General features: G+C 33.1%; 1 protein-coding gene across 1 annotated transcript; it reads left to right on the top strand.

Annotated features, from left to right (window-relative positions):
- Positions 1-7,181: 7,181 nt before the first annotated feature.
- Positions 7,182-10,505, top strand: LOC112012060 (BTB/POZ domain and ankyrin repeat-containing protein NOOT2). The gene is made up of 2 exons (XM_024044418.2): positions 7,182-7,986; positions 9,059-10,505. Exons 1-2 carry the CDS (start codon positions 7,519-7,521, stop codon positions 10,070-10,072), a joined length of 1,482 nt encoding a protein of 493 aa, XP_023900186.1. The 5' UTR covers positions 7,182-7,518; the 3' UTR covers positions 10,073-10,505.
- Positions 10,506-11,409: the final 904 nt, after the last annotated feature.

Genomic DNA, 11,409 nt, shown 5'->3' with positions numbered 1-11,409 from the left:
AGTAAGAAGCTGAAAAGCATTTTGACTTTCTTACTTAGAGAAATTCACGTTGATTTTTGCACGTCTCTTTATTTTCATTTTTTTTTTCCTTTTACAATTTGGCAATTTTGTTTTCAAAGAAACAAGTGAATATCTTTTACCTCTTCTCAAACTCAACCCACCAAGTCCTTGTTCTTCTTTAAAAGCAAAAAAAGAAAAAAGAAAAATCCACTCAAGCTGAGGGATCCCATCCCAATCGTTATCATTAAGAGAATTTTCCAAAGAAAACTCTATGGAGGCTTTCGTAGTTTACAACAAAGCCGTTGGTACTACAAGTCTATAACTACAAGCTTGATTTTATTTTTCATTTTTAAATATATTTTTCGTCAAAGTGAGTAGCTACAAAATTAATTAATTTGGTTGCTCTTGAAAAAGATGTGTTACCCGGTCAATTAAAACTCTATCATTAATTAGATAATGTTACATGCACCTGCACTTCTACTTTTTCCACCTTATAAAGACACCAAAAATACAAATATAATAAAGTAATCCACCAATAATGATACCGTAAAATAGTCATCACATGGACCCAAACTCTCTTATATCCTCTATGTCCTTCCTATTCTCTCTCACCCTCTTTTTCACAAACAATACATTTTGACAATAAGAATATGCTTGCATTCATATGGAGAAGGAATAATGAAGGACAATTAATGGCCGAAAACATCTCAAATATATTGAAAGCTTGAGCATCTTTTTTCGAATTAATTTGAAGTGTGTTAGGGTGAAATATTGTTGTGTTAGTAAATTTGATTCAAAATCGCTTTTTAATGAATTTGAGTCAAAGTTTTAGAGTCTAAAAGTTGGAAAAGAAGTACACTTGAAAACACAAGAAATCTGCTCAAAGTTTTACTCAAATATGAGAAGAATATGTTATGTCGACAATGGTCGACATCTAAAATATATTGAAACTTTGTGCATCTTTTTAGAGTGAATTTGAAGTGTGTTAGGGTCAAATATTGTTTTGTTAGTAAATTCGAGTTAAAACACACTTTTTGATGTATTTTATATAAGTTTTTAGTGTCTAGAAATTAGAAAAGTACGCCTGAAAATACAAGAAATCTGCTCAATAATATGTGAAGAATTTGCTGTCTCGACACCAGCTAATCAATTGAGGCAACTTATACCTCAACACCAATCAATCGATTGAGTTTCGAGAATCCTAAATTTTCTGTTATGTTTTAGATGATGTAGCAACCTTGGTATTTGTGTACTAAGGTTCTGGGACAACTTTAATAGCATGTACTTTTGGGAGTGTCCTCATTTGAGATTTGAGAGAACTCATGTATGACCTCAGAGTGAATGATTTCAAGATCTAGGAGAGTGTTACACTGAGGAACCAATTTTAACCTTGTATGCCTAGGGTTTAGCACTAATCTGAGTTTTCGGAGCTGCAAAGTTTAGTGTGTTATAGTTGAATATTACTGCGCTTTCAACAATCAAAGTGTGATTGTATGAAGTGAGTCATATATTGGGTATTTGTTTATTAATGAGATTCACATAAAGAGTAGTCCAATTGGATTGGGGCTACAACTGCGTAGTTTAGTAAATTCCACCATAGGTAGCAATTTGAGATCAGGATATTTCTTATTGTTGTTTCAAGGAGTGGTGACCTATATATCACCCATTGAGGTTCTTCTATTAGGGTTTTTCTCATCATTCGTCTTTGTCAAATTTATTTTTCCTCTACATTATACTCTAAATTGGTGATGAGGTTATGCCTCAATTAATTAAACTAATCTTATACATAATTTACTTAATTAATAAACTTAGGTAATTAGTTAATTATTTTGGTGTCAATTTAAAACCCAACAAAAGTATATATTGATAGTTATCAAATTCTTCTTGGGATATATAACATTAAAATTTTGTGGGTTTCAATTAGTCTAAATAGTTATATATATCTTAAATAAGTAATTCAAAGTGTTTTTTCTTTTTTTAATTTTTTAATTTTGGTGTCAAATGATCAATTCATAATACACAATACAAAAATTGAAATGACCACATCTCATCTAGACAATATCATCTCATCATTACTATTGTTAAATATTTTCATACATAAACACAACTTAGAACCTAATTATTATAAACCACACATCATAAAAATCAATTCCTATTATATCCATTAAAGAAAAAAAATTGCTCTAATCCTCCCCAAACAAGATATGCCCCCTATTTAACCATTAGAAGCATGTTTTGACCTCCCTGGAAAATCTTTGACAAATTGCTATAATTACTTATTATTATCATTATATATTTAAGAAAAAAGAGGCCGAAGAAGTTCATAAAAAAAGACAATTGACCGTAGCCTTTTATTTATGGTAAGCAATCGTAGCCTTTTCAACGGGCAAATCATAACATCTTCTGAAGCTGATTACAATGGAAGTGAAATCACACACTGCCATGAAGCACGTGTGTCTGCAAGAGTATAGTATTAAATATATATTAATACTTTCAATTTGGTACATGTAAAAGTTCTTCATCTTTGTTTTTCTTTAACTGTACAGAATTGGCTAAAAACTTATGAGATGTCAAATTATTGTGTGTATTTATGCACAACCATGTCTGTCATACAGAGAGAGAGAGAAAGAGAGAATATAAAGGGTGGGTGGGTTCTTGGGTTGGGGTGGAAGGAGTAAGATAGAGAGTGAAAAGACAAGTCAAACGTCAAATCGAGGGTCTTTGAAATCATAAGACAGTCAGTGGGATGTGCTGTCAATCAATGGGATTTTTTTTTCTTTTTTTTCATTTCTTTCAATTTTTTTTTGAAAGGGGGCAAAACAACAGCCTCTTTGTTTTTCTCTCTTTCTCTGTTTTTTTCTTAATTTTTACTCGCCACTAAAAATTAACATGAAAAAAACAGACAGTGAACAACTAGCAAAATTCTTGATTTTGAGTTTCACTTAGCTTAATTGAAAATTATTTTTCAAATCATCTTAAAAACTATACATAAAAACTAAAAAATAAATTCATAAGCTCGAGCTAAAAAATTTCTTTAATTATCTTAACATGATAAATAATTTATAGTAGATTATCGTAAAGCAATCACAATAGATTTCGTATGTATCAAAAAGGCAATACCTCCTTTTACACGTGCAAAGTCTTGTCTCACGTGCACACACGGCTTGAATAATTGTCCCCCACAGAAACAAAAATTGCTAAAATTAATTAATTTGAACCCTCCTATCATGTTTTTGTTGGGCTCCAGTCCCAATAATATGAATCTTGAACCCCCTAGACCCGGCCGACACGCTTCCCTAGGCTCTCAAGCTCAGCTCGAGCCCCCTACCCCTACTGTTTCAGTTCCATTCTAAATTTCGATCTTGTTGTTTTTGCTTCATTTAAATCTTAGTACTATGTATCATGTATGTACTTATTCTCTCTCTCTCCCTCTCTCTCTTCCATGCACAATGTTTCATTAATCTATTCGAGATGTTTTAAGAGTTAAACCCTTTTCATTTAAAAACCAAAAGTGTTAAACGTAACTATAAATTCACCAAGAAATTGAGTTAATGGAGTTTATAAACAGTAATTTTTAAAGTTTAGATTAAGAAAGTTATTATTTTTTTAATATTTAAGTTTCTTTTTTTTAAAAAAAATTTTGTAGTGAAAATATTTCAAGTTGTTAATTTGTATGGAAACATAGGAATTGAATTGAGATGCATCTCGAAATTTGCATTAACATATATATATATATATATTCACTAAATTATTTTTGATTATGCTAACAAGTGTCCTTAAGACACTCATTAATAATCCATTTTAGAAAATTTTTCATATCACTTTTATGGAAAATGAAAAAAACTGTCAAACTATTAATTTTTTTTTTATTTTCCATAAAAACTTTCTTTAAATGAATTATTAACCAATATTTTAAGAGCACTCATTAACATTTTTCAATTCTTTATGTTTGTCTGTTGTGCTATTATTAAATTCTTCGAGTTTATCCTAAATTTGATTTTAGAATCTATTGCATTAGACTCACGCTATTGACCAATGACCAGTTGAAATCAAAACCTTCTTTTCAGGGAAAAAAAAAAAAATCTAATGATTGATTCTATAACAGGATAGTTGTCCACCTCTTTTTAGTCCTGTGTCTCTCATGTGAGCTAAATTTGTAATATCATGTCAAAATATTTTACTAATTCAACTCTGTGATTCTGACACTCACAAATCAAACCCTTAATTTCAACAATAATATAAATATTATCTCCGTTAAAACATCGAATTATATAGAAGGAAAAGGAGATGAAAACTTGCCGTGTAGCATTACATCATGGAAGCCAATCATCCAAATCTGAAAACAGAGATTAAAATATATATTACAGCCAAAAGGAAATAATAAAGTACAGAATGTTGGTCTGTATAAACAATTGCTAGTAGTGTATTCATATACATCAATGATTATATTAAATTTCAGTAGGTAATTTAAATAATTATGCATATGACGTGTTTGAACTCTGATTGCAAATTACAAATGTGCATTATATAGAATATATAGTACACAATTAAGCTATTTGTTATTGAAATTGCTCTTAATTTATAATGAATCTCATCCAAAATGGATGGTGGTTCTATTTCCACAATTATTAATTAATGAGCTGTATAGTACTAGTTGTACAGTGGTACCATAGATGGGTTTCTTTTATTATTTGTTTCTCTTAATTTTCTGCTTTTCTTTTTTCTATTTGGCCAGCAAATTGCAATGAAAAAAGCTGAGAGTGTTGTACTTATAAAAATAAAGAAGCATAAGTATGTAGGTTTATACCTTCTTTTCAGGGAAAAAAAAAAAAATCTAATGATTGATTCTATAACAGGATAGTTGTCCACCTCTTTTTAGTCCTGTGTCTCTCATGTGAGCTAAATTTGTAATATCATGTCAAAATATTTTACTAATTCAACTCTGTGATTCTGACACTCACAAATCAAACCCTTAATTTCAACAATAATATAAATATTATCTCCGTTAAAACATCGAATTATATAGAAGGAAAAGGAGATGAAAACTTGCCGTGTAGCATTACATCATGGAAGCCAATCATCCAAATCTGAAAACAGAGATTAAAATATATATTACAGCCAAAAGGAAATAATAAAGTACAGAATGTTGGTCTGTATAAACAATTGCTAGTAGTGTATTCATATACATCAGTGATTATATTAAATTTCAGTAGGTAATTTAAATAATTATGCATATGACGTGTTTGAACTCTGATTGCAAATTACAAATGTGCATTATATAGAATATATAGTACCCAATTAAGCTATTTGTTATTGAAATTGCTCTTTATTTATAATGAATCTCATCCAAAATGGATGGTGGTTCTATTTCCACAATTATTAATTAATGAGCTGTATAGTACTAGTTGTACAGTGGTACCATAGATGGGTTTCTTTTATTATTTGTTTCTCTTAATTTTCTGCTTTTCTTTTTTCTATTTGGCCAGCAAATTGCAATGAAAAAAGCTGAGAGTGTTGTACTTATAAAAATAAAGAAGCATAAGTATGTAGGTTTAGGTTGGTCCCAAGTTTGATTCTTTATAACGGGTATCTAGAAAATGAACAGGAAGGGAAAAGAAGTGTACTTGTAAGCATTACAATACTTTATACATGAACACAACTCATAAAATGGTTGGTCACAATTAATTTCTTGTTTATTAACAAGGACCGAAACTGTTGAACACCTCTAACATCGATCAAGGTAAATTTGTAAGGAAGTCAAGCCCAGCTGCAAAAGAATCTTTTCTCATGGGAAAAAAATTTCTTCTAGTTTCCAATTTTAATATACATCCAAGTGGTTGGGCTTTTCTTAGGTTTTGTTTATCTTGCGTATATACTTGAGGTTAGGCATCATAAAATGAATGTAAAAATAATTAAATCTTTGACGTCCTCATTACCGCCTACATTACAATGTTTTGGAGTCGTAAAGTGTTTAGGTTTACTCCGAGGCTTGTTATCTTCGGAGAAAAATATTAATTACATTTACATTGTGCCAAAAGAAATAAGTTAAATTATAATTAAGATTCTTCATAATCACTTAAATAACTCCTATCAACTTGATAAATGCACGATATGAGAATCAAGTGCATGCATAATTCGCATTTATCCAATCCATTTGCAGTGTCATATAACCAACCATATGCTAAATCAGACTTAGTCTTGTTCAGTAAGCAGGGCAAGCTACATTCCATGGAGCAAGATAGTGGCTAGAAAGTGATGGAAGAAGAGTTTGGCAGAAAGCAAAAAGTTCTCTAAAACTTTTCTATTTGGCCATTTCATAAAATTGAACTTAGAAAATCCATTCAATGATAATTCCACTGGATCATGGTGAAAGCTCAATGATTTTAAGAGCTTGTTGTATTTTTAAAATAAAAAAAAATAGAGTTTAAAGACTATATAATTTTCATTAAAAAAAAACTCTAATACATAACATTTTCAATGATTTTTTTTTTCTAAACTAAAAATAGAAACCAGAAATAAAATGCACCATCTTTTATGATATTTGGAAATAGATTATTTTTCAGAAGAAGCTAGTCTTAGACATTTGTTGAAAACACATTTAGAAGAAAATTGTTTCCAAAATTATAAACCAAAAAAGTGAAAGGTTTATTGTTTATTCTTTAATGTTTCATGACAAAGAAGTTGTCCTTCTTTGTTTTCTTTTTTCCAGATTCAACTTTTCTTTTGAGCTTAAAGAGAATACACAGTAGTTATCCCAAACAGTATTTGCCTGAAGGACATGAAATTCTAAAAGGTTTTAGCCAGGTAAAATTTGTTTCTTATGGGGATACTGTGATTACCCCCACAAAACCTCCATATAAACTATGAAACCTTGAGAATATATTAGTTTTCCTAGCTAGTCAACACATCCAAGTCATAAAGTACATCTTATTTCCCCTCAATTCTTTTCTCTAAACTTACTCAAGTATATGTTAGGGTAATTATTTAGTATTATACATTTATGAACAGGATGATCATTAAAATAATTATCTTATCAAACTTTTTAAATTAACAAAAAAAAAGTAATATAATCAAACCTCTCATATCCCTCCCATCATTTTCTCCCTCTCCCCCATCTTTTTTTAATTGTCAATAATTTATTCATTAATTCTAGATTTTCTTTTTTTAAATACCTCAGCCGCCCAGAACAGCCACCCATATTGCTCTCTCTCTCTCTCTCTCTCTCACAAAATATCTACCAACACAAACACACCACCACCTCTCCACACACACACCACACCACTCCATTTCACACAAAAGAATCTCAAACAAAAACTCACTCAAATAGTAACCATCATCATCAACAAACAAAACAACAACAAAGAGCAAAGAAGAATAGCTTCCAAATGAACCCAATCCTCCTCCTTTTCTACTTAATCTTTTCTTACACCACTTCTTACTAACCCTTCTCTCTCAAACTAAGAGAAAACCTCAACCCTAAAAAAAACTAAGAGGAAAAAAAAAAAAAAAGCATAAACCATGACTCTTGATGAGTCTTTAAGATCTCTTTCCCTAGACTACCTGAACTTGTTGATCAACGGCCAAGCTTTCAGCGACGTAACCTTCAGCGTAGAGGGCCGCTTAGTCCATGCTCATCGATGCATCTTAGCAGCGAGGAGTCTGTTCTTTAGGAAATTCTTTTGTGGACCAGACCCACCTTCGGGTTTGGACCCAGCTGGGTCTAGAATCAACTCTGGTGGCTCAGGTCAAGGCTCAAGACCCGGTGTTATTCCGGTGAACTCTGTGGGGTACGAAGTTTTCTTGTTGCTGTTACAGTTCTTGTACAGTGGACAAGTCTCTATTGTGCCTCAGAAACATGAGCCTAGGCCTAATTGTGGGGAGAGAGGGTGTTGGCACACGCATTGCACCTCAGCCGTTGATCTTGCTCTTGACACTCTTGCTGCCGCTAGATCTTTTGGTGTTGAACAGCTCGCATTGCTCACTCAGGTTTTTGTTCTTGAATTCTTGAATTTTTTCTAGTTCTGTACTAACATACAGTAATATGATGATGATGATGGTGGTGATGATGATGTGTTTCTCTTCTGTGAGTTCTGTCTCTCACCTGTCTCTCACCTCATCTCATTTTTCTCTCTTGGTCAGTGTGCTAGTGTGTGAGGAGTCATATGTTTTGTGGGTTTTGGGAATTTGGACAAACAATTCACAGTTTTGGTTTTTGGGATGTGGGTTGAGTTTTGATTTTTGCTTTGTGCTTGTTTTTTTTTTCTTTTCTTCTTTTTTAATAATGTTTTTGTTTATTACTATTTTGGGATTTCCATTATCTTATGGTGAAGTGGGGGAGATTGGATTCTCTTCTATAAAATTCAACTCTTTCTTTTCTCCAAATTGTCTTAATCTTTTCCACTAACAAAACTTGGGTTTGATCTCCACCACATGCATTTACTTCTTTTCTTGTCACATTTTAATTAGTGCTTTCTTCTCTGAGTAACTGAATATCTGTTATTCAGTTTGTCTCTGAAGACTCTCATCCAATTATTGTTTCAATTTTCCTGTACAATTCTTCTTCTTTTCTACCTCGTCCTCTTCCTTGTCTTCTTTTTCTTCTACAGTTTCACATTTAAAAAGAAAAAGAAAAAGAACAACTTTTCTTTTTTTCTTTTTCTTTTCCTCCGGGTAAATGTAAAATACATGTTCGTGTGACATAATAAGCCTTATCTTGATTTCATGTACCATTTTCAAGTTTCTCAAATTGGTTCCCTCTTTTCTTTATGCTGCAAACCCAAGAGTTTCTATATTTAGATCACAATATCCAGTCTTTTCTTCAACAGTAAGCACACCAAATCTTTCCCAAACATTCACTTTCCTCATTTGGGTTTAAATCGAGAAAGAGAACAAACCACAACAGAACCACGACTTAGACTCAAATTTAGCACAAACATCCCATCATTTTATTTCATTTTTTTCAACTGCGCAAAACCAAAACTTTCACAAATATTTCTCATTTTGATGTAAATTCAACTTACCAATTTTGTTCGTCTTTTTTTGGCTTTTTGGATCACAGAAACAATTGGCAAGCATGGTTGAGAAGGCCTCCATTGAAGATGTCATGAAAGTACTATTAGCTTCAAGAAAGCAAGACATGCAACAACTTTGGACTACTTGTTCTCACCTCGTTGCGAAGTCTGGTCTCCCTCCAGAAGTCTTAGCCAAGCACCTTCCTATTGATGTTGTAGCCAAAATTGAAGAGCTTCGTCTCAAATCCTCACTTGCTCGTCGTTCACTCATGCCTCATCACCACCATCACCATGATCTTGGTGCAGCAGCTGATCTTGAAGACCAAAAGATTCGTCGAATGAGAAGGGCACTAGACTCTTCCGATGTTGAACTTGTCAAGCTCATGGTCATGGGTGAAGGGCTTAATCTAGATGAAGCATTGGCTTTACACTACGCTGTTGAGAATTGTAGCCGAGAAGTTGTGAAAGCCTTACTTGAACTCGGTGCAGCCGATGTTAACTACCCAGCTGGCCCGGCTGGGAAAACCCCGCTTCATATTGCAGCTGAAATGGTGTCTCCAGACATGGTGGCAGTCCTTCTCGACCACCATGCTGACCCAAATGTTCGAACCGTTGATGGGGTTACTCCACTTGACGTACTCAGAACCCTAACATCAGATTTTCTCTTCAAAGGAGCTGTTCCAGGGCTAACACACATTGAACCTAACAAGCTTAGGCTTTGTTTGGAGCTTGTTCAATCAGCTGCGCTTGTTCTTTCACGTGAAGAAGGGAATAATGCAAATGCTCCTTCTAATTCCACCACTATATATCCACCAATGAGTGATGATCATAGCAGTGGTAGCAGTGGGAACAACATGGGAAACCTTAACCTTGATTCAAGGTTGGTTTATCTCAATCTGGGTGCTACAGCTTCAGCTCAAATGGGATCAAGAATGGATGGAGAAGATGATAGCGGCCACAATAGCCAAAGGGATCATCATCATCATCATCTTGCTATGAATAGGCATGGGTCACAAAGTGGTTGTGACTCAACAATGTACCACCACTCTCATGACTATTAAGCTAAATTCACATAATATTTATTAATCTATTATTATTATTATATAGCTATGGATGGTGAAGGAGGAGGTGAAGGAATGAAGTTCATGAAAACTACTCATGGGGATTATTGGATTATATATTTTCCGTTTAGCTAGAAGCTAGCTTTGTCAGTTACTTGCTTTTCTTTTTCATTCCCTCTATGTTATGTTCTGTGGGGTTTTTTTTTTTTTTTTTTGGTTTTTTGTAGGCTTTTCAATGATCATCATATGAAGTGCAGTTTCATTGGAGATAGGAGATGAGACAAGGGAGAATCTGAGAATTTTTTGCACTAAGCTTAGGATGTACATGATGGAGAGGAGAGACACAGGTCAATCTTTTCACACCTCGGCCTGTCAAAACTCCTTTTGTATTTATTGATCAATATCTAATATCATGGCCTATTTATTGTGATTATTTCACTTCTTGTCCCCCCACCCACCTTTCTTGCTGCCCCCATTATATATATTTTTATACACAGGAAAAATCTTTGGTTTCTTTTGCAAGGGGGGTTTTCTAGTTGTTATTCCTTTTTCAAGGTTTTTGTTTGGATATGTGTGTGCTTTATATTCTAATCAAGCAAATGAGCTGTCTGCTATTTTTTTACCTATTTCTTTTCTATATGGCACCCATAGGCATTTGGAGAAACTTCATTGGCTATTGTTTTGGCTGATTCTTTTTTTTCTTTTTTTTTTTCCTTATTATATCTTTTAATAAAATATATGTCTATGGACTAATTGATTGGTTGTCTTGCATGAATGCAACATTGAGTGTGACTACACACGACAGCTTATAAATATTTGTTACTATCTGATTCTGAATTTACTCCATGCAATCCTCTTTTTTGCCCCCCCTTGCCACTTTGTGCCAGATCTTAAGACTTCCAAAATCTCAGTTAAAACCCTAGGTTTTCTAATGCATTTTTCACTTAACCTCTGTGGGTACAAATGTTGTTGATCCTTGAGATTGTCTATTTTCCAGTGTATCTTCTCATTTTCTTTCTTTGACTTGATGAGGCTTCGTTAACTTAAAATAAATCATATAAACCATAATGAGCAAATGCGGCATGCATTCTGTTCACTAGTCTCTGCTGCCCACTCGGAGAACACTGTCTTCATCATATTTCATGGACCCTATTCTCAGACTCCATAAGAGAAGATTGTCTTCATCTTATTTCATGTACAGTAAGTCAGACCTGGCCTATTCTCTCAGAATCCTTATGTAATCTTATGATATTTTAAATGAAAGCAACATTGAGTTGAAATTATTAAAGTTTCACTTCACATTTATCTAGTCAATGGAGTTCATTAGTCCTAAAATT

Source organism: Quercus suber, unplaced genomic scaffold (assembly GCF_002906115.3).
Source record: "Quercus suber isolate HL8 unplaced genomic scaffold, Cork oak 2.0 scaffold_11, whole genome shotgun sequence".
NCBI lineage: Eukaryota > Viridiplantae > Streptophyta > Magnoliopsida > Fagales > Fagaceae > Quercus > Quercus suber.
This window is presented reverse-complemented; position numbering and strand designations above follow the sequence as displayed.